This window comes from Phascolarctos cinereus, unplaced genomic scaffold (genome assembly GCF_003287225.1).
Source record: "Phascolarctos cinereus isolate Bilbo 61053 unplaced genomic scaffold, phaCin_HiC Scaffold_4;HRSCAF=312, whole genome shotgun sequence".
Classification (NCBI taxonomy): domain Eukaryota; kingdom Metazoa; phylum Chordata; class Mammalia; order Diprotodontia; family Phascolarctidae; genus Phascolarctos; species Phascolarctos cinereus.
The window spans coordinates 440,905,672-440,927,659 of NW_027555847.1; the positions used below are offsets into that span (position 1 = coordinate 440,905,672).

The 21,988-nt window shown below is 36.4% G+C and overlaps 1 protein-coding gene across 1 annotated transcript in view; it reads left to right on the forward strand.

The window, feature by feature from the left end:
- The window catches only part of PHLPP1 (PH domain and leucine rich repeat protein phosphatase 1), a 278,290-nt gene that overhangs the window by 161,892 nt on the left and 94,410 nt on the right, over nt 1-21,988 (forward strand). Inside the window, 1 exon segment of the mRNA XM_020995722.2 lies at nt 12,053-12,219. Coding sequence (XP_020851381.1) covers nt 12,053-12,219 — 167 coding nt within the window.

The following is a 21,988-nucleotide window of genomic DNA, read 5'->3' on the forward strand; positions in this document are numbered from 1 at the left end:
TGCTAACCTCGTGTTCATGTAGCTATTCCCACACTTCTCTTGTAAAAAAAGCTAAATCAAAGATAAACAACACCAAGAAGGAAAACCATATATCCTTTTAAATTGTCTGACTGATGTGAAAAATCACATTGGTTATTTTGTAAGTGGAAGGGGATGTGTAAATGAAAAAGCATTTATTGTGTACTCGTTATGTGCAAAGCACTCTGCTCTAAACATTGCAATAAAAACAGAAAAGGAAGATAGTCCCTTCTCTCAAGGAGCTAGCATTGTCAGTGGTGGAGACAAGCCATGCAGGAAGCTTCAGCATAAGTCACATGGAAAGGCCCAGTGGTCCTTAGGGTACAGTGGCAAAGCGGATGATAATTTGGCTTCTTTAATGTCATTTCCATTGATAAAACACTGTTAGTTTCTGATGTTGAGCCATTTGTCAATGCCAAGGACTTTTATGTTTATAACTTTATTTTCCAGCTCTTCTGTAACTGTGACTGCAGTAACTGTAGTGTACGTGGACCTTAAATCCTGTATTTTGGAAACAAAGCCTTAGCCATTGGGCTTTTAAATTTTCTTGACAATTTGGTAATAAAAATCCACACGTTTGTAGCATAATTTGTTCAGCTTTTTGGCGTCCTTTACTTTGGTAAAGATATGAACCAAGAAATTCCAAGACATTTGTTACTTTAATAGTTTGATGCCAAGTCATGATAAGCTATTGTTCTTAAGACTGTAACAATTCCAAAACTTAATCTTATTCTGTTTGCTAGTGATAGGGTGACACTATGCACAGAAGGAAATGAGCACCTGAACCATATATCCTCCAAAAAGAGATTGTTATTTACTATTTTTAGAAAGACTATTTCTCCACCCTCGACCACATTCCTGTTGAAATAAACTTACATGAGAGATGAAATTAGGAAAAGAGAAGGAAGCTCTTCAGACATTTTTTATTTTGAAATTAAATGCTGATTGGGCAGTTGAGTCAGGTTCTATTTAGTGTAATCTACAGTTTTCTAGTTTTATCTTATTTTAATTTAATTTTTTTTGCTAAGGGACATTTCTCTGATTCACTTGCTTGCTTAATATTCATCTAGTTAAAGAGTGTCGCCTCTTAGATAATTTATATTGGCATGTTTAAGGTGTCACTTTGGGTTATTCTGTATGGGACAGAATTGACATGGAGAGGATTTCATAGCTGATTTCTCTCTTTTACTTTCTCTAAAATTGATTTCATGATTTTTTACCTTATAAAGTTGATTTTTTGAGGGCCAGTGAGTCACCTATGTGTGAATTGCCTCTTATCCCATTCATTCCAGAATGATTTCCAAAGTTTCACTAGGTGATTTGGTTGAACTCTTTCCTAAGATATCCTTCGTTTCTTTGGCAAGTTAACTCTTTCTCAGTATTTGCAGCATCAGAAGATCTGTTTGGGAAACTGAAATATATTTGGTCATACAAAGTATAATCACTCAACATTTGATGTGTGTTTTTTGTTTTAATTTTTAAAGTTTTATTGTTGCCTTTATTTTTTATACTATAGTCATCACCTTATAAGTACCACCCCCTCTGAGCCCTTTCATATGATGAAAACCATTTAAGCACAGCCAACCATCATCGACTGTGTCTGATGAGGTATACTGCATTCCACATCTATTATCCCCTACTTCTCTGTTGAGAGGAGGGAGGTATGTTTCCTCCTCAGTTCTCTGGGACTGCCTTTTATTGTTATTATTTACATTATTGTAGTTGTGTATATTATTCTCTTGGTTCTGATTGTTTGCTTTTCATCTGCTCATACAGCTCTTTCTATGTCTCTCAGAATTCCTCATTCATTGTTTCTTACACTGCAGGAATACTTTATTGCATTCATATAGTATGAAAAAGACAGAGTATTTCTCTGACTGCAGAATGCCTTACAATCAGTAGTTTAGGTGCTTCCAAAGTTCGTTTTGAAACCTGGAAGATTTGGAGAGACTAGTCTAATGTGCCTATACCTTCTTCATTTTTCTCTCTGGACCCCTATAGTGCCTTTAAATTTGCATAGAGTGTCACCTGGTAAGATCATATGTAACCAGATGGATAAGCTGCATGAAGCAGGCACTGTGAAGCCCATGCTGTCATCAATTCATGCCCCCAGCAGGTTATACCCTTCCCTGGAATCTATATCTGGTCAGCAGATGGTTGCCCATGCCCCCTCAAGGTTGAGTGACCTCCTGTTATTGTCTTGTCTTGGTCACAGGGGCTGTGGATTAATTTCTTCTCTGGGCTGATGTGTTTTTCCCTCTTTTAATTTTGACATGAAATCCCACCCACTTATACTCCTGACCCCCCATCCCAACAAACTGAAGTGCTCATTCCAGGTCCTAACTTAATTATTTATTTTGTGGTACAAAGGAGTAGGCAGCTAGCTATCTGTGTCCAGGTAATCTGTATGCTTCTTTCCTCCTGTTGTCTCCCTTCTTCCAGCCTGGCTTTCCTATGTACTTAACTTTTGTTGGACTCTTTGCATCTATAGTTTCCTCACCGTCTGGAAACCTTGCGTAGCTCAGCCAGTTATTACCTAAGGGAATCAATCACCCACTCTGGAGATGTTCCTCTCCTACTTGCATTCCCTGCATGCCCAGACTGATCTGGGTGGAAGCATCAGGATCCTTCTCTTTGGACACAAGCACAGGCCTGGGCAGAAAAGGAATAAGTAGTAGCTGCTGTGGTCACCTTGGCGGCTTGCCGTCTCACCACCATCATCAACTGTTTTTCTTAAAATATTATTGGCAAGTTTCCTGGTAGCTCAGAGTCTATATACAGCTCCCACACAATTTCTTCTCATTGTTTCCTACTTGTTAATATGGGTTCCATCCACTTATTATTAGGTTGCACATGTGGTGGCCCAGAATAAGGAGAGGTCTAAGACTTAAGCTTATTATTTTCCTTTTCAGTTGCCCAAACTTGTTATTGAGTGGAGAGCTTAGCTCTTTTCTTTGATCTCTTTGGGTGTAGACCTACTAGTGGTTATCATTGGATTAGAGATATGCACTGTTTTAATAGCTTTTCAGACATAATTCTAGATTCCTTCCAGAATGGTATTCTAGTTCACTGCTCCACCAACAGTGCATTCATGTACTTATTTTCCCACAGCCTTCTAGGATTTTTTTTTTTTGGCATCTTTGTCAGTTTGATGGGTATGGGTTGGAATCTGAGTTATTTTAATTTGCATTTCTCTAAATATTGGCAGTTAGAGCATTTTTTTTCCCCATGTGGCTATTGATAGCTTGGATTTCTTCCTCTGAAAATTGCCTGTTCATATTCTTTGATGATTATCATTTTGGGGAATAGCTATTACTCTTACAAATTTGAGTCAGTTCTTTATATTTCCTTAAAATGAGACCTTTATCAGAGAAGCTTGCTGCAAACCATTTCCCCCAAGTTTTTTGCTTTTCTTCTAATTTTAGCTGCATTGGTTTTGTTTATGCAAAAGCTTTAAAATTTTCTGTAACCCAAATTGTACACTTTACATTCTGTGATCCCCTTTCTCTTTTCTTTGGTAATCAATTTTCCCCCTATCCATATTCATGGATCTGATATGTAATTTCTAATTTGCTCCTCTAACTTATTTAAGACATCATCCTTTATGTCTAAGTCATGTACCCATTTGCAGTTTATTTTGGTATATAGTGTGAGATGGTCTATACCTAGTTTCTTCTGGACTGCTTGCTGTATATTACCCTTGTTTGTGTTAAATAGTGAATTGTCTTTAATGCTTATATATTTGGGTTTATCAAACATTGGAGTTCTTCATTTGCTTTTGTATATAGTGTACTTAATTTGTTTCACCCATCAACCTTTACTTCTTAACTAGTGTCTTAATTAGTGTCAAATTAGTTTGAGATTTGATGCTGGTAGGCCACCTTTCTACTTTGTTTTATCAATTCCCTTAAGATTCTTGACAAAATGAATTTCAGATTGAATTCCTTCATATGAATTTTGTTATTATTTTTTCTAGCTCTAAAAACTAATCTGTTGAAATTTTAATTGATATGGTACCAAATAAATTAATTTAGGTAGTATTGTCATCTTTTTATTATCTCGGCATGATCTACCCATGAGCAATTAATATTTGTCCAGTTATTTAGATCTGTCTGCATTTGTGTAAAGAATGTCTTCTAGTTGTGTTTCTAAAGTTCCTGTGTGTGTCTTGGCAGTTAGCCTCCCAAATATTTTATACTTTCCATTGTTATTTTAAATGGCATTTATCTTTTATGTCTTCCTACTTGGTTTTGTTGGTAATATTCAGAAATGATGATAATTTATGTGGGTTTATTTTATATCTTGAAATTTCACTGATGTTAATTGTTTAGTTACTTTTTTAGCCAATTCTGTAGGGTCTCTAAATAAACTATCATATCATCTGCAAAAAGTGATGATTTTGTTTCTTTTTTGCCTGTGCTTTTCTCAATTTATTTTTCTTTACCTACTGCTATAGCTATTATTTCTAGTACTCTTTTGAATGGTAAAGATGATAATATTAAGCTTTTTCTCCATCTATTGATATGATAATTTTTATTCTTGTTATTAATATGGTTAATTATGTTTATGGTTTTCCTAATATTGGACCAGCCCTCCATTCTTGGCATGAACCCATCCTAGTCATATTGTATCATATTTGTGCTATGTTGACATCATTTTCTTGGTAATACTTAAAAAAATTTTTTTGCATCTTTTTCTTTGCATTGGTATTCATTAGGTTGTTCGATATACAGCTTTCTTTCTGTGTTTTGACCCTCACTGGTTTAGCTAGCCAGACCATATTTGTATCATAGAAAGAAACTGGTAAAACCTCTTTAACTATTTTTTCAAGTAATTTATGTAATATTAGAATGAATTGTGCTTTCAGTGCTTAATAGAATTTGCTTGTTAATCATCTGGTCCTGGGATCTTCTTCTTTAGGAATCCATTTATGGTTTGTTCAGTTTCTCCTTCAAAGATTTGATTACTTAGGCCCTTTGTTTCTTGTTGTATTAATCTTAGCATTCTATTTTTTTTTGTAAATATTTATCCATTTCATTTAGATTGTTGGTTGTATTGGCATGCAGTTGATCCAGGGTTATTCTTATTCATCTAATAAATCAACAAATATGTATTAAGCACCGGGTGCTAAGGTGTTAGGGTTACAAATACAATGAATGAACCCTCCATGCAAGGACCTCACATTCTAACAGGTGAAGTAACAAAGACATATATAATGTGTGTGTATACACATGCACACACACACACAAGTATATACACACACACGTATATACGTGTGTGATTGTGTATATGTGTGTGTGTGTGTATATGTATATACAGAATAAATGTAAAGAGAATGAAGAGAAATAATTACAAAGTCAAATGTGAGGTTGGTTGAGAGGGAAGGAGGGCACTGAAAGTTGAGGGGGGTGTGGGTCCCTGGCCTTCCTGTCAAGGGCCAGCAAGGAATGCTTCCACTTATTTGTCACATGGGTGAGCTCAATTCAGAGACAGACTTGAAGGGGAAAATAAGTAACAACAGGGTAGAATGCAACCTAGGAGTGCAGAAAGGGAGGACAATCCTGCCCTTTTCCCCAGTGGTAACAGGTAAAAGAAGTAGGATTGATTGACTATATTGACAATATAAGAGCCGATATCTTTTTTTTCTCCCTTCCCTAGCTAGACCTACCTGTTTTCTCTCTTCATTTTCTCTTGTTGTTGCCTCCTTAAGTTTATCTTCAGAGCTAATCACTGTGGGCCAGGCAGGAAGGTTCAGGAGAATCTCAAGTTGTTGAACTCACTATTTAACAAAAACTGCTGGGAAAAACTGGAAAATAGTATGGCAGAAACTAGTCATAGAACAACATCTCACACAATATACCAAGATAAAGTCAAAATGGGTACATGATTTAGATATAAAGACTGATACTATGAGCAAACTAGGAGAGCAAGTAATAGTTTACCTGTTAGATCTATGGAGAAGGGAAGAATTTATGACTGAACAAGAGATAGGGAATCCCAAATTTTAAAGTGAGAAAGAGACTTTGGGGATCATCTGATTGCAACATTCTTATTTTACAAATGAGAAAGCTGAGACCCAGAGAGGTCCAGTGATTGGCTCATGGCCATCCAGCTAATGAATGGCATAGCTAGAACTCAATCTTGAGTCTTACAGCTTTTTGTTCCAAGCTCTTTATATTCTATCACATGAGCTCCTGGTCTGATTCACAGTATTCTAAGGAGAGACAGTTCTAGCAATAAGATGCCTCATTCCTCTGTGTGTGTGTGTGTGTGTGTGTGTGTGTGTGTGTGTGTGTGTGTGTGTTTGTTTTTTGCCATTCTCCTTCACCTCTTTCTTGATGAAGAACAGTTGCAGCTTGAGAACATTTTGTTGTTGAGTCATTTTTAGTTGTGTCCAGCTCTCTGTGACTCCATTTGGGGTTTTCTTGGCAAAGATACTGGAATGGTTTGCCATTTCCTTCTCTGGCTCATTTTACAAGTGAGTAAACTAAGGCAAACAGAGTTATTTGCTCAGGATTACACAGTTTTCAACTGCGTACTGTCATCATTATGTACGTTATGCCATAGGCTTTTGCAACCCTTCCTTGGATTGGTCATTGGTTGAGTGTTCCTGTTGAAAGCCAGAGGGCTGAGTGGCACATGGCTTACAGACTTAGAGTGACAAGGATGGCAGAGATGGCAGCTGGAAATTGTCATCAGTCAGAAGTATTTGATGGTAAGTGGTACTTCCATAGGAAGGGGAGTGAAGTGAAAACATGAGAGAATTGAGAGGAAGCATTCTATTTCCTCCCCTTTCTTCTCATGAGACTGGGGAGAGATGTGGTTTGTTTTCATTATTGCAAAATGCACTAAGAATACTGACCTCAAAGACCAAGACTTGAGTCCCTGTTCTATGAATTGTTAGCTCTATGATGGTGGGAAGTCCACTTAACTTGTCTGAGCTTCCATTTTCTCACCTGAAAATGAGAATAATAATGCAACCCACTTAACAGAATTATTGTCAAAGATAACAGCTAAACTGCTTTGGAATCATAAAATTCTATGTTATAAATGTGAAATCGTGATGGTTAAGTTCACATGGAGAAATGTGAACCAAGGCCCTAGTTCAGAAGGCTCTGTTTGAACACAGTGTGTTTTTTAAATGACTGAATATTAACACTTTTGATACTACTGTAGTTGTCCCAAAAACCTCCCCCAAAGTGGTAAATTTTACAGCTGTTTTCACACTTAGCTTGTAGGCTTCATATTGTAGCTAATCTCAATTAATTTGATTTGAGTGTATCATCCCTGTTTGGAGTCCTAAGTCCATTTTAAAAACATCCATAATTGAAGACCAAGGGAGTAAGAAAATAAGTCAATTCAACAAGCCACCTATGTGTTAGGCATTATGCTAAGCCCTGGGGATGCAAAGAAAGACAAAAACAGTCTCTACCCTCAAAGAGCTCCCACTTCTAATGGGGAACATGTAAACAACTATATACAGCCAAGATATATACAAGATAAATTGGAGATAATCTCAGAGACAATACATTAGGAGAGACAACACTAAAATGCAAACTGAAGACCTATTCCATTAAGTTATTATCTAAGATAAATTCTATTAGATTCTAAGAGCTTTGATCAGATTGTATCTGTAGTACATGTATATAACATTTGAATCCCAGCTCTGCCACTTAGTATTTGTGCAACCTAAGGTAATTCACTTAACTTCACTGGGCCTCAATTTCCTCATTTGTAAAATGCAGTGTCTGGACTTAATGACCTCTGTAGACCATTCCAACTCCAAATACATAAGCCTGAGTAGATGACTGTTTGTTGAAATGAATGAACCCTACTAGAATTCACCCATTCCAGTGACCTCTTAAGCTTTTATGCGTATAGTTTTATGTAGAGACCAAAATTTAGAAGTGAAAGGTATCTCAGGTAGCATCTAGTCCAGTTCTTCCTTGAACTCAACGTTATATACAAGTGGTCATTCAGTCTTTGTTTGAATGTCCCTAGTGAGGTATCTTCTGTGTTTCCGTGGCAGGCCATTTCAGTTGTGGATAGATGTAATTGTTAGGAAGTTTTTCTTTATATCAAGCTTAAATCTGACTTTGGCATTCCTAATAATTGTTCTATTTTCTGCCATTGGGGGACAAATAGAACAGATTTAATCCCTCTTCCACATGCTAGCCTTTGACTTGAAGACTACTGACAAGTCTTTTTTTCTTTAGGCTAAACACCTTAATTTCCTTTAACCGTTCTCATATTATAAGCATCATCTATCTCATGGTCTTTTTGTGATATTCATCATCTGTATGCTTACTAATGTCCTTCCCTAAGTGTGACACTCTGAATTGTCACCTTCTTGCTTTGTAATTTGAATATAGTTTATACTTGATTGTATTATCTGTATTTGTATGTAAATAAGGGGTTTGGGAAATGGCTTATCTTTTTCTTCTCTTTGAATTGAGTTCTATGTCACCACTCTGTGCGTGTGTATTCTCTCTCTCCCTTCTTGTCCCCTTACCCCCATATATGTATATATAGATGTCTATCCAAATGCTAGGTATCCAATTTGTTATATTATTATGTTGACGTGTTTACATCCCAGGAGATGAAAACCCCCAAACCCGCTTCCCTTCCTAAAACTACCAGTTTAGGAATATAAGTTCAATAGACTGGTCCTAGATTTTATATGTGTGTGTGTGTGTGTGTGTGTGTGTGTGTATGTTTACGTATATATACATATAAATAAAATTTAACTTTTCATTTATTTATTTTCTCAATTACATGGAAACAAATTTTCAGCATTTCTTTTTTTTTTATTAAATTTTGAGTTCCATATTCTTTCCCTCCCTTCTTCCCCTCACCCCTCCTTGAGAAGGGAAGCAATTTGATGTAGATTATACATGTACAGTTGTGCAAAACATTTCCATATTAGCCATTTGTAAAAGAAAATAAAGCCCATAAAACCCCAAGAATAATAAAGTTTAAAAAGTATGCTTCGATCTATATCCAGACTCCATCAGTTCCTTCTGTGGAGGTAGATATAAGTTTTCATCATAAGTCCTTTGGAATTGTCTTAGATTATTATATTGCAGAGAATAGCTAAGTCATTCACAGTTGATCATCATATAATATTGCTGTTACTGTGTACAATATTCTCCTGGTTCTGCTCATTTCACTTTGTATCAGTTTATGCAGGTATTTCCAAGTTTTTCTGAAAGCATCTTATTTGTCATTTCTTACAGCGCAATAGTATGTCACCACAAACATATACCACAACTTGTTCAGCCATTCCTGAAATGATAGGCATCCCCTCAATTTCTAGTTCTTTGCCACCACAAAAAAGAGCTGCTATAAATATCTTTGTACATATAGGTCCTTTTCCTTTTTCTGCAATCTCTTTGGGGTATAGACCTAGTAGTAATCTTGTTGGGTAAAAGGGTATCATGGTTCCCTTATCCATAAATCTGAAAGAAAAATATTCCATGCTTCCCTGATTTGCTTATGATATCACCCTTTATGTCTAAATCACATGCCCATTTTGACCTTCTCCCAGTATATGGTGTGAGTTGCTGGTCTATACCTAGTATCTGCCAAACTGCTTACCAGTTTCCCAACAATTTTTGTCAAATAGTTCCAAAAGCTTGGATCTTTGGGTATATCAAATACTAGATTACTGTGGTCATTTACTACTCTGTGTTGTATACCTAATCTATTTCACTGATCTACCACTCTATTTTTCAGCCAGTACCAGATTGTGCTGATGATTACTACTTTGTAATATGGTTTGAGATCATTTGGTACTGCTAAGCCATCTTCCTTCACATTCTTTTTCATTGGTTTCCTTGATATTCATGACCCTTGCTTCCTCCAGTTGATTTGTAAAAAATTTTTTTCTAGGTCTATTATTTTTTGGTAATTTGATTTGTCATTTTTATTATATTGGCTCAGCCTACCCATGAGCAATTAATATTTATCCAGTTGTTTAGATTTGACTTTATTTGTGTGAAATATGTTTTTGTAATTGTGATCATATAGTGTCTGGGCTTATCTTGGCAGGAAGATGCCAAAATATTTCATATTGTGTGCAGGTATTTTAAATAGGATTTATCTGTCTCTTTCTGCTGGACTTTGTTAGTAATCTATAGATATGCTGATGATTTGTGTGGGTTTATTTTATATCCTGCAACTTTGCTGAAGTTGTTAATTATTTCAACTAGTTTTTAGTTGATTCTCTGGGATTCTCTAAGTATACCATCATATCTGCAAGGAGTGATACTTTTATTTCTTACTTGCCTATTCCAATTCCTTTCATTTCTTTTTCTTATTGCTATAGCTAGCATTTCGAGAACAATATTGAATAATGGTAATAATAATGGACATCCTTGCTTCACCCCTGTTCTTACTGGGAAGACTTCTAGCTTATCCCCATTACAGATAATGCTTGCTGATGGTTTTAGATTGTTGTTGTTTTTGTTCAGTTGTTTCAGTTGTGTTTGACTCTTCATGACCCTATTTGGGTTTTTCTTCGCAAAAACTACCAGAGTCATTTGCTATTTCCTTTTCCAGCTAATTTTATGGATGAGGAACTGAGGCAAACAAGGTTAAGTGACTTGCCCAGGATTGCACAGCTAGTTAGTGTCTGAGGCCAGATCTGAACTGAACTCAGGAATATGAATCTTCCTGACTTTAGGCCCAGCACTCTATTCACTGCATCACCTAGCTACCACTTATGGTTTCACATAGATGCTACTTTACATTTTAAGGAAACTTCTATTTATTCCTGTTTTTTTTTCTGGTGTTTTTAATAGGAATGAGTTTTATAACTTCTCAGTAGCCTTTTCTGCATCTGTTGAGATAATCAAATGATTTTTGTTAGTTTTGTTATTGATATGGTCAATTATGCTGATGGTTTTTTCCTAATATTGAACCAGCCCTACATTCCTGGAATCAATCCCACCTTGGTCATAATGAATGATCTTTGTGATATATGGCTTTAATCTCCTTACTAGTATTTTATTTAATTTTTTGCATAAGTATTTGTTAGGGAAATTGGTCTATAGTTTTCTTTCTCTGTTTTTGCTCTTCCTAGTTTAGGTATCAGCATCATATTTGTGTTATAAAATGAATTTGATAGGACTTTACCTCCTTTTCCAAATAATTTGTATGGTACTGGAAAATTGTTCTTTATATGTTTGGTGAAATTAACTTATGAATCCATCTGGCCCTGGGATTTTTTCTTAGGGAGCTTATTGATGGCTTCTTCAATTTCTTTTTCTAAAATAGGATTATTTTAGTATTCTCTTTCATCTTCTGTTTATCTGGGTAATTTATATTTTTGTAAATATTCATCCATTTCACTTAAATTGTCAAATTTATTGGCATAAAATAAGTCTTAGTTATTGCTTTAATTTCATCTTCATTGATTTTTGATACTGGTAATTTGTTTTTCTTTTTTTAAAATCAAATTAACTAATAGTTTATCAATTTTATTGTAGGTCCTCCCCCACATGAAACCAGGTCCTAGTTTCATTTATTAGTTCAGTGGTTTTCTTACTTTCAATTGTATTGATCTCTCCTTTGATTTTCAGGCTTTCCAATTTGCTGTTTAATTGGGGATTTTGAATTTGGTCTTTTTCTAGTTTTTTTTTTAATTGCATGTCCAATGCATTGATCTGCTTTTTCTTTAACTTAGTGATGTAAGCATTTAGAGATATAAATTTTCTCCTAAGTATTGCTTTCACTGCATCCCATAAATTTTGGTATGTTGTCTCCTTGTTGTCAGTCTTTTGAATGAAATTACTTGTTGTTTCTATGATTTGTTCTTTGACCCATTAATTCTTTAGGATTACATTATTTAGTTTCCAGTTAATTTTTGTTCTGTTTCCTTGACCTTTTATTGAATATAATTTTATTGCATTATTTTCTGAAAAGGCTGCATTTAATATTTCTGCTTTTCTGCATTTAGTTGTGAAGTTTTTATGATCAATTTTTGTGAAGTGAAATTTTCCCAGTAGTAATGTTGAATTGTATTTTTCTCCAGGTTGCCTCACAGCGTATCAGCTCAGTAGATCTTTCGTGCTGTAGCCTTGAACATCTGCCTACCAACCTCTTCTACAGCCAAGACCTCACTCATCTCAATTTAAAGCAAAACTTCCTAAGGCAGAATCCCAGCTCTCCAGCTAGCAGAGGACTTGGTGAACTTAGAAGGTGAGGGCACAAAAATTTTGTTTTTATACTGACTTTTGTACTTGTCACATATACAGGGCATCCCAGAGTCTTAGAGCAGTTTCTCTACCTCTCCCTCCTTCATTCTTTCTCTTCTCTCTAGCTGGATGAAAGGCAGAGCAAGGTCAAGAGTGTTAGAATTTTTCTGTTATCAGTTCACGTAGCATAGTTCCCTCATATTTCCTTCACTCAGAATTTTTAACTGCTTCTAGTTGGTAAAAATAAATTTATGATTTTCATTCTTGATTGGTGTATGTTAAAAAGAGCAGTTCTTTCCCTGCTCTGGTCTTAACTTATCCAAAAAATACATATGTTAAGTAAAAACTGGTGACTTGGAATGACATCTTTTAATTTTATATGCTTGTTTGAATTAAATTGTCTTAATTCTATAAAACACAAAAGATCAATTTCTCTGTGAAACCGTATTTCTTCAGAAACAGAGATCTAGGACTTAAATCTGTCATCACAATGTCATATGGGTTATAAGTATGTATTTCGAGAGTCAGATGTTCAAGACCTGTGATCTCAGCCTGGAGAGAGAGCAGGTGTGGGACTTCATACCCTGTGTTGATTTGACAGCCTAGGATTGCACAGCACTTAGAGCTTGAAGGGTTCTTAGAAGCCAGAAATTCAACCTCTCCATTTTACAGGGAAGAAGGCTGAGGCCCAGTGAGGTTAAGTGTTTTACCCAAGGTCATGTGGTAATGTTATAAAGAGACCATTGATTCAAATCATGTTTCTGTAACTTAGCATAAAGACAGTTTTTTCTTTATTAGGATGATAATCCTTGCTGAGTCTGTGATATATCCATCACAGTGGTCTACCATATTTATTGAATGGCAATAATTATTGCAATATATAATTCAGCATTTGGGGCCATTATTTTTCCTTTTTTGATATGTTTGGGTTTTTTGGAGTGAGGATGTTTTTAAAATCTTGATATTTTGTCATCATGATTCTGTATATGATTTGCACATCCCACCTTCCCTTAAACATTTCTCCTTCTAGATTATTTTAACTGTTGCTTAAACTATCCTAGGATTACTGAAGAAGGGGGTACATTACTATATATACATATATATATATGTATGTATGTATGTATGTATATATACACATACATGTTATAGAACATTAGGACTGAAAGGAAGCTTAATCCATTAACACACTAAAGTTAGGGTAAGAGTCTGTGATTGATATGGCTTTAGAACACTACTTCTCTAGTTAGGCGACAAACATTTATCAATACTTCCTCTGCACCAGGCACTGTGCTAGACACCAGGAATGTAGAGAATGATACAATCATGATCTCTTTCCTCAAGGAGCTCACATTCTAATGGGAGAAATAACATCCAAAAAAATTGTTTGTAAAAGACTTATAAAGTTTAAATGGAAGGTGCTCTCCAAGGGAGTGTTCCTGGCTAGAATAGGGGAGAGAACTGGGAAAGGCCTCCTGCAGAAGGTAGGATTTGAGCTGAATCTTGAAGGAAGCCAAAAGTTTTGAGATGATATATGTTATAATTGAAATATGTAGGTGTGTATGCATATATGCGTGTATGTGTTATGTGTGTGGGTTTACACACACAAAAACACATATAAAATTTACCAAGTGCCTACTATGCACAGATCATTTTGCTTTGTGCACAGTAGACAAAGTTTCTATAAGACATATTACCTTTCCCCTCTGGGCTAGTGGATAAGACATCTATGCTTAAGTAACTAAAATACTAAATAATAGATTATGAATGCATTAAAATTCCATTCACAAATTACCATGAGGGAAAGATGGTTACTGATGGGTTCAGAGTAGGGGGTGTATGAATAGTAGAAAATGTTTCATAAAGGAGGGAGCCCTTGGCTTGGGCAAGGGGTAGGAATTCAGCAGGTGTGGTGGTGTTGGGGCAGCAGCCCAGCCATAAGGAACAACATGAACAGAGCCACGGAAGCAGAAATTATGCACTAAATGCAAGGGACATCAAGTAGCTAATTTGGCTAGAGGACATGGAGGGGAGTGATATAATATAAGGCTTTAGGAAGAGGATGGCGCTAGATCATATGGGACTTTGCATCCCAAGCTTGGAGAGTTTGATCTTTACAGCTTGGCCAGTTAGGAGCCACTGTAATAATTTTAAGTGGAGGAATAACATTACCAGTCAGTATTTAAAGAAGATTAGTTTGGCAACAATGCAAATGATGGGTTTCTTTTTCTGTTTTGGGAAGGAGTGAGGAGGGGGACATGATGATGTGTAGGAAGGGAAAAAGAGTGGAAGGCCAGTGAGGATTTCAGGGCTTCCCACTTGAGGGCTGCAGCAGGAATAATTAATAATTACTCACATTTTTATAGCACCATCAGGTGTACCAAATGCTTTCCTCATTACAACCCTATGATTGTGTGTGTTATAGATAATTTAAGTATTATTCTGTTTCTGTTTCTCTTTCATCTTCTCCATTTGTTTTTTTTTTCTATCTGTCTTTCTTAAGATAAGGTAAACCAAGGCTCAGAGAGATTTAATAAATAAGCCCAGAGATACACAACTAGTACCTTTCAGAGGCTCCTGGTTCTTTTATTCATTTATTTATTTATTTATTTATTTTTTGTGAGGCAGTTGGGGTTAAGTGACTTACCCAGAGTCACACAGCTAGTGAATATTATGTGTCTCAGGTAGGATTTTAACCCAGGTCTTCCTGTCTCCAAGGCCAGTGCTCTACCCACTGTGCCACCTCCCTGCCCCTTCTTTTAATTTTAAGACAAGTTCTCTGGTAACTAATTGTTTATTTTTGCTCATCTCCTGTATTCCACAGGTAACATCTAGCTTTCAAACATGGAAAACTGAATGTGGTTTTGTGGAATGGTAGAGCCATTCACAGAAGTAATGAAGTCAGAAAGAGGAGTTTAGGAAAAAAGATAAGCTCGGTTTTGGATACATTGAATATGAGATGTTGGTGAGGTATCCAGATACAAGGATAGTTGGACACTTGGAGGGTTTTTAAATGTGTCTCACTCCACAGGCATCTACCTCAGGTACAAAGTATGCAGTTATCAAAAGTGTTTTAGGATTCTCTCTTCCAAAGGTTCAGTATGGGTTCTGGAGGGAATTTGGGGGAGAAACTGTTCCAGACCCAAAGTAGGATCTTTATGCCTTAACTACCGCCTTCCAAGTTGGCTGCATGGTCCCCACAGGCCCCACAATCTCTTAGCAATAGAATCTTAGACCCTAGAGCTGAAGGGAACCTCAAGATATCGTCTGGTCCATTCCCAGACTTTTACACAGGTAAGACCTTATTACTGTCCTCCTTTTACAGAAGGATGCCAGCCAGTATCTCTAAGCATCCACCGAAGTCTTTGACTTGAAAGATCAGTTAGGTGTCATATTTGGCATAAGTGACATAAATCTCACTGATTAGTTACTGTGTCCATGATGCCAGGGCATCAGGCTTCTCTATAGAGCAGGGAAGAAGCCATTAGCAAAGGCCATATGCTAATGCCTCATTGGCTATGGACAGGTGTGCAGGGCCCAAAGTGATTATTTGAGTACAGCATACAAGGTAGTAAATACAGTAGACATAGGCTTTAAATTATTTTAGAGTTTAGGAGTCTGGCTATACTGTGCCTACCAAGGTCTTTGTGGGAGTGGGTGGTAGAGCAGTCTTGTTTGTGTGGTTGGTGCTTTGACCACCAAATGCCAGTTTTTGCAACTACAAGATCAAAAGTCATTAAAGTTAGTTTTCATATTAGTTACCTCAAATGAAGACTCTTAGTCATTTAGTTACCCTTATTCTGTTGGTTGTCCAGTTTCTCTCCTTTGTAATCTGGACCAGCTCAGGGGCAGGGCTTGCTCTAGAGGTGACTGAGACTCTCAGAGTTTCAGGCTGAGATGTTTCTTATTTCTCTATGAGTCTGGGGCCAGATGGCTGGTGACAGGTCCAGGGAAGGTCACAGGAGGGAGCTTTGCCTGTAGTGAAAGGAACAGGCAGCCCAGAGTCTGAGAAGGCCAGTGGTAAAGGGCTGGTCTATGTGATATGGTGAAGTCATGAAGCAGCTAGCTATCTACAGGATCCAAAGACAGACTGGTTGAAAATGAGAGCAGTAGTAGTGTAAAAGCTGAGTCTTCCTTTGCACTCTAAGGTTTACTAAGCACTCTATGTGCATGATTATCTTATTAGGCTTAGGGCTTGTAGGTTTGCCACCTTCCTGGGGTACCAGAACCAGTTTACAGGAGAATAGAATTTAGAGCTAGACGGTACCTTAAAAAGTATCTACTCCAGCCTCTTCCCCTTACAAATGAGGACACTGCACAGGCAAAGTTATATGATGGGACCAAGGTCACACAATTATTTTGAAGAAAAGCCAGGATTTAAATCCAGCTACTTAGATTATAGAGCCCCAGCTTCCTTGCATTAAGGCACTACTCTACCCTTGGCTTCAGTCTGTTGGCCTGTTCCGGTTTCTAAACTTTGGCCTCTCACTTTTTGGTGGAGGCCCCCTGGCCACTGGGCCTTCTTGGCCACTGGTCCTGCTTGGCCCCCTGGGTTAGGAGATCTGCTACAATCCCTCATTCCCTTTCTTGCTGCATGTACCATTGCCACTGTGTTTTGGTGTCTGATTCTCCTTTTTTTCTCTGACCCCGTCTAAGTCTGCTTGTGTTTAAAAAAAGGATATTTGTATATGAGAGAATATAATGTCAGTTCAAAAAATATACCAGGATAAGGCAATTTGAAGTATGTATGGAAGATTTCTCCTGAGCCTACCTGGGTATCTTCCAACCTGTTACCATAATCTGTCTTTTTAAAGCATCCTGGCCAAAGTCATGTCCCACACAAAAGACTCCTTGTTATGTTACGGACATAATATTATTTCAGATGTAGGTTCAAAGACCAAATGGAGTACTGTCAAATACCACAATTTTGCAGGCACAGAAAATTAGTTGTGCTTCAGTTATTCTTAATTCTTGTAGCAAAGAGTAAGAGAGAATGGAAATCATTTTACTTTTAGAGAACACTGGATCTGATTAGGAGTGACATAGTCCACTTATTTTAAAATAGCCAGTTTACCTGAGATCCATTTATCCTGATGAAGAGGCTAATTGCTTTAATTCACTGGATAAACTTACCATAGGTAGGCATAGTGCTTCATAATTGACCTCTTTTGGTCAGTTGACTTCTTGGCAAATGTTTCTGGTAGATTTCTTCTACTTCTTTTTTTATGGGGTGGAGAGTGGGGGGAGTACATATTTTTTAAACTGAGGTACATATTAACAGGTTATGCTTTATGAGAGATGTTAAAGAGCCTTGAATTTGATATGTTTACCATGAAAAAACTTTCACATTTCATGCTGCATTGTAGGATATTTTTCTTTTGTTGCTGTCTGTGTGGAGGTGAAAGTAGGCTGGCAAATGTTGGTACATAAGGAAAGGGTGACTATTTTGTAAGGCATCTCTCCTTTGAGTAAGCTGGTTTATGGCCCAATTGAGTTATTCACCACCCACCAGTAAAGACTTTTTTTTTCCTTTTTCTAATAAACCAAGATAGGCATTTCTTGGCAAGTATTCATATTAGCACTCTTTGCAAGCCTGTATTTTTCCTATTTTTCTTCATACTAGTAATTAAAATTAAGTTGCTTATTTGAGTGTGACATACTTTTAAAAAAGGCATTAATACAACCTTTTACATTTAAATATACTGGTGGTGTTTATTCCCTCTATTTGTAGCTGCTTAATTCCTTTCCCATTTTCATGTGTATTAAGTTGTATAGGTAAAATTTGTAGGGTGTATCAACAAAAGAAAAACCTTATTAAAGAGTTTATACCAAAGACCAAAGAGCATCTTTGCTGTTTGGTTTCTGTGTTTTCACTTGAGCATCAAGATGTACATGAGAAACTCACTCAAGGAGCAATTGTGAGCCTAGTGTATATTCATGCTGATGGACCAAGTAGGGAGAGCTGGAGTTTCTCATTAGCCACACATCTCAGCCCCTGAAGAGTCTCACAGTTGAAAATTTGGGTCCATAAATTCTAAGATGTTTTGGGTTCTTTTTTTTTAACTTTACAAAGATTTCCTATTTTTCACAGAACATTTAAATTGGTATTTGCACCAGCCTTCTAAATCTGGAAAGGTGGCATGCTGACTTATCCATGGGTCAGCAGTTTAAGAAGGAAAATATTGTTCTTGGAGTCACAATTATTTGTTTTTCCTTTATTGGCAAAGGAACTCTTCAAGTTCTAGTTTTCAAAACATAGGAACAAGATTAGATTAAAAAAAATTTTTTTTGTGGTTGTAAGGGTTTCTTTTCTGAAATTGAATTTGTAACCAACTAATGACCTTAATGCTTTACTTACTTTTGCTTAGTTTGGAGGTAACAGCTCTCTTAGGTCAAATCCAGCCTTAGTCTCTTAATTTCTGTATGACTTCAGGGAAGTGATTTAATGTTTCTGGGTATCAGTTTCCTGGTTTGTAAAAGGAAGGAGTTTGGACCAAATGATTTCTAAGACTTCTTCTAACTCTAAATTTGTGATATTATGCTCTGAATGTATCTCATTTAATTGATACAGACTATCCTAATACTAACTTTAATATTTTCAGTGGATAATCTTTCCTTGGAGGGGAAGGGGAGAGGGGTGTGTGTGTGTGTGTGTGTGTGTGTGTGTGTGTGTGTGTGTGTGTGTGTGTGTGTGTGTGTGTGTGTGTGTGTGTGGAATGACTTGCCCAGGGCCACACAGCTAGTACTAGTCTGAGGATGGATTTGATTGAAGGTCCTCCTGACTCCATGGCTTGTGCTCTCTCCACTGCACCACCTAGCTGCCCTTTGTCATTCCTTTTTAGAAATTAAAACTACTTTAATAATTGAAATTTATATAATCCAGGAATAAAAAAACAAAAAAAAATAACTCCTTTTCTTCTTCCATAGTTATTTAAGTAAGGAACTGAAGAAAATACCCTGTAGTTTGAGCTTGGATAGACATTTCTGATAATTTTCTTTACCCTCTGACCAATCCCTTTACCCTCTGACCAATCCCTATCTTTTATTTCTTTTTTTTGTGATAATCATTCTTAATAAAAAGTTGATTTGTTCTTGAGCATTTCATTGTTTACTAAGGAGTCCAAAATAATGAAGGCAGATGAGATTAATTTTATATTTTGAACGCGCTTAACTTTTTACTGGTTTAAATTCAATGAACATTATCCTTTCTTCTCACTGGTTACTATTTTAAATTTGTGTTTTAATAGTGGATCTGTAACAATATAAACCTCTCTGCACAAAATTAAGTCAATGTTAAATCACATTTTGCCAGATATTCTGATTAATCTCTTTTCATGAATGTTTCATTGAAATTGTTCTTTATTAATAATGATTCAGTGACAAGATGTTCTTGGGTTTTGCTGTGAGTTACAGCTGAGAATTCTGATGGTGGTATGCTTACTTTATGTCTTGAAAGGAGTATCATGAAGTCAAATTCAAAAACACCATCAGAATATCCTAAAGACATCTTCAGCAAAAATACTTTTCCCAGGTATTTTTCCTATGATTTATGCTGTAGCCTTTTCTGTTTCTGGAGAGTATTATTGTTTTGGAATATTTGTTACACCATTGTATAAAGAATAATTTTTTTAATTTGCTGAAGGGCTTACTTCAAAAGGAAACCGTGATCGACTTCACAAAACGGTGTTAAAAACCATCAACAAAAACCCCAAAATAACCACTTAGCTCTAGATCTTGATCTGGATAGGTTAGCTGTCAGGGAGGAATTGAGCGAGGCCAGTGGGAACTCTCTGGGAGACTCAAAAGAATATTTGCAGCTTTATCTTCCGGGTGAGTGCTAACGCTGTCAGCAGAACCCAAATGTGTTTCAGGTTATTTGTTGAAGTCTTGCTTGTTTGTGGAGCTTTGAATGTGATTTATACTATGGTTGATTCTGAATCAGTCCATAGTAATGACAGACATACTTCTATGCCAAATGAGTGTCAAATTTTCATAATGTTTTCCTTTGGGTGTTAATTTTTTTCATTCCTTCACACATTCACACCACCGTGAGTGGTAACCTTTAAAAAAAATGTCTATTTATGCTAACGTTGTTGAATATACTACCAGTATTCAAGAAGAAGCATGGTGTAAGAGAAAGAAGCCTAGGCTTGGAATGAGACAACCTTTGCTGGTGTCCCAGCTCTGATATTCACCAACTTTTAGAACTTGGGTAGCTAGGCTGGATAAAGCCCTGGATTTGGAGTTAAGAATACCTGAGCACAAATCCTGCTTCCATTTTTTCCTAACTGTGTGACCCCAAGCAAATTGTTTCATCTTTTCCCGTTTCCTTATCTGTAAAATAGGAATAATAATAGCACCAACCTCCTAGGGTTGTTTGGCTCAAATGGCAAGATAGTTGTATAATACTTGGAAAACCTTACATATATATATATACATACATAACATACATATACATATATACATACATCTTATTACATTACTTATTAAAAGTTTTCCTCACTCTATAAAATTTTTATTATTCTGTGTTTGCTCAAGTGAAAAATCCAAAATCATATACTGCCCACCTACTTTAAGAATCAAAGATTATATAAAACCCCTTTTAACCTCAAATTATTATATACGAAAGAGCTGTTGCTGTTAAACACATAGTAGCAATATTTGTTAACACCTATATAGTGCTTTAAAGTTTGCAAAGCACTTGACCTACAGTATATTATTTGAGCCTCATTCACTGAGTTTGAATCCTGCCCTATATACCTGGGCAAGTCCCTTAAGTGCTATCTGCCTCAATTTCTTCATGTGTAAAATAGGAATAATAATTGCCCCTACCTCCCAGAGTTGTTAGTATCAAATGCGATATAGTATATCTAGAAATCCTAGTAAGTCTTAAATTGTGGTATAAATATATTGTTGTTATTATCATGTGACAGAAACCCAGGCTTAGGAGAGTTTATGACTTGCCATTGTAAGGATGAAACTAGGGATTTTAAGTATTTCTTACTCTAAGTCCAGTGGTCTAATGACTCCTCCACATTTCCAAAGCTCTTTGTGGGGGTTAGATGAAGGGAAAGTAGCAGTAAAGAAGGGAGAAGCTGGATGAGATCAAGGAAAAGCAAGTAGGATTTAGGTTATCAGCTGCCCTTGATTAAAGGTAGAATTAGGGGACCCATATATTATTTGAAAGAAGTCATGCCTCACACTTTTGGGACAGTAAGTCCCTGCACAAATATACATTATAATATTTTATTGATATGAAAGTCTAGAAAATGTAGAGAGGAAATGTCAACTATATCAGTAACTGATAGGATTTTATCAATGAAAATGACTTTGAAGAAGAGATACTGTGATCTGTTCTGTCCCTGCACTGGAACTTTTCCATCTGCTTTGTGTCTCCCCCATTAGAATCTGAGCATCTCCAGAGCAGAGCCTGTTTTTGGTTCTAATTGTATTCCTAGTGCTTAGCATACTGCTTTGCACTAATAAGCCTTAATTGATGCTTTAGTCATTCATTTATTCATACATTCAAACACTGCATTTGGGGCTGGTAGAGACCAAGTATAGTTTATTGACCTGGATTAGATGGTGATGTTTTAGCACTGGTCCTTAGGAATCATCTGGTTCCATAGAACAATAAAAAGAAAAGTCTCACAGGAACCAGAAGATTTCGGTTTAAATCCTTCCTCTGATGCTTACTATACTTGTATGATTTTAGGCAAATCAGTCATAATACTAACAATAAAAAATTAGTTTTCGCTTTAGTGTTTGCAAACTTT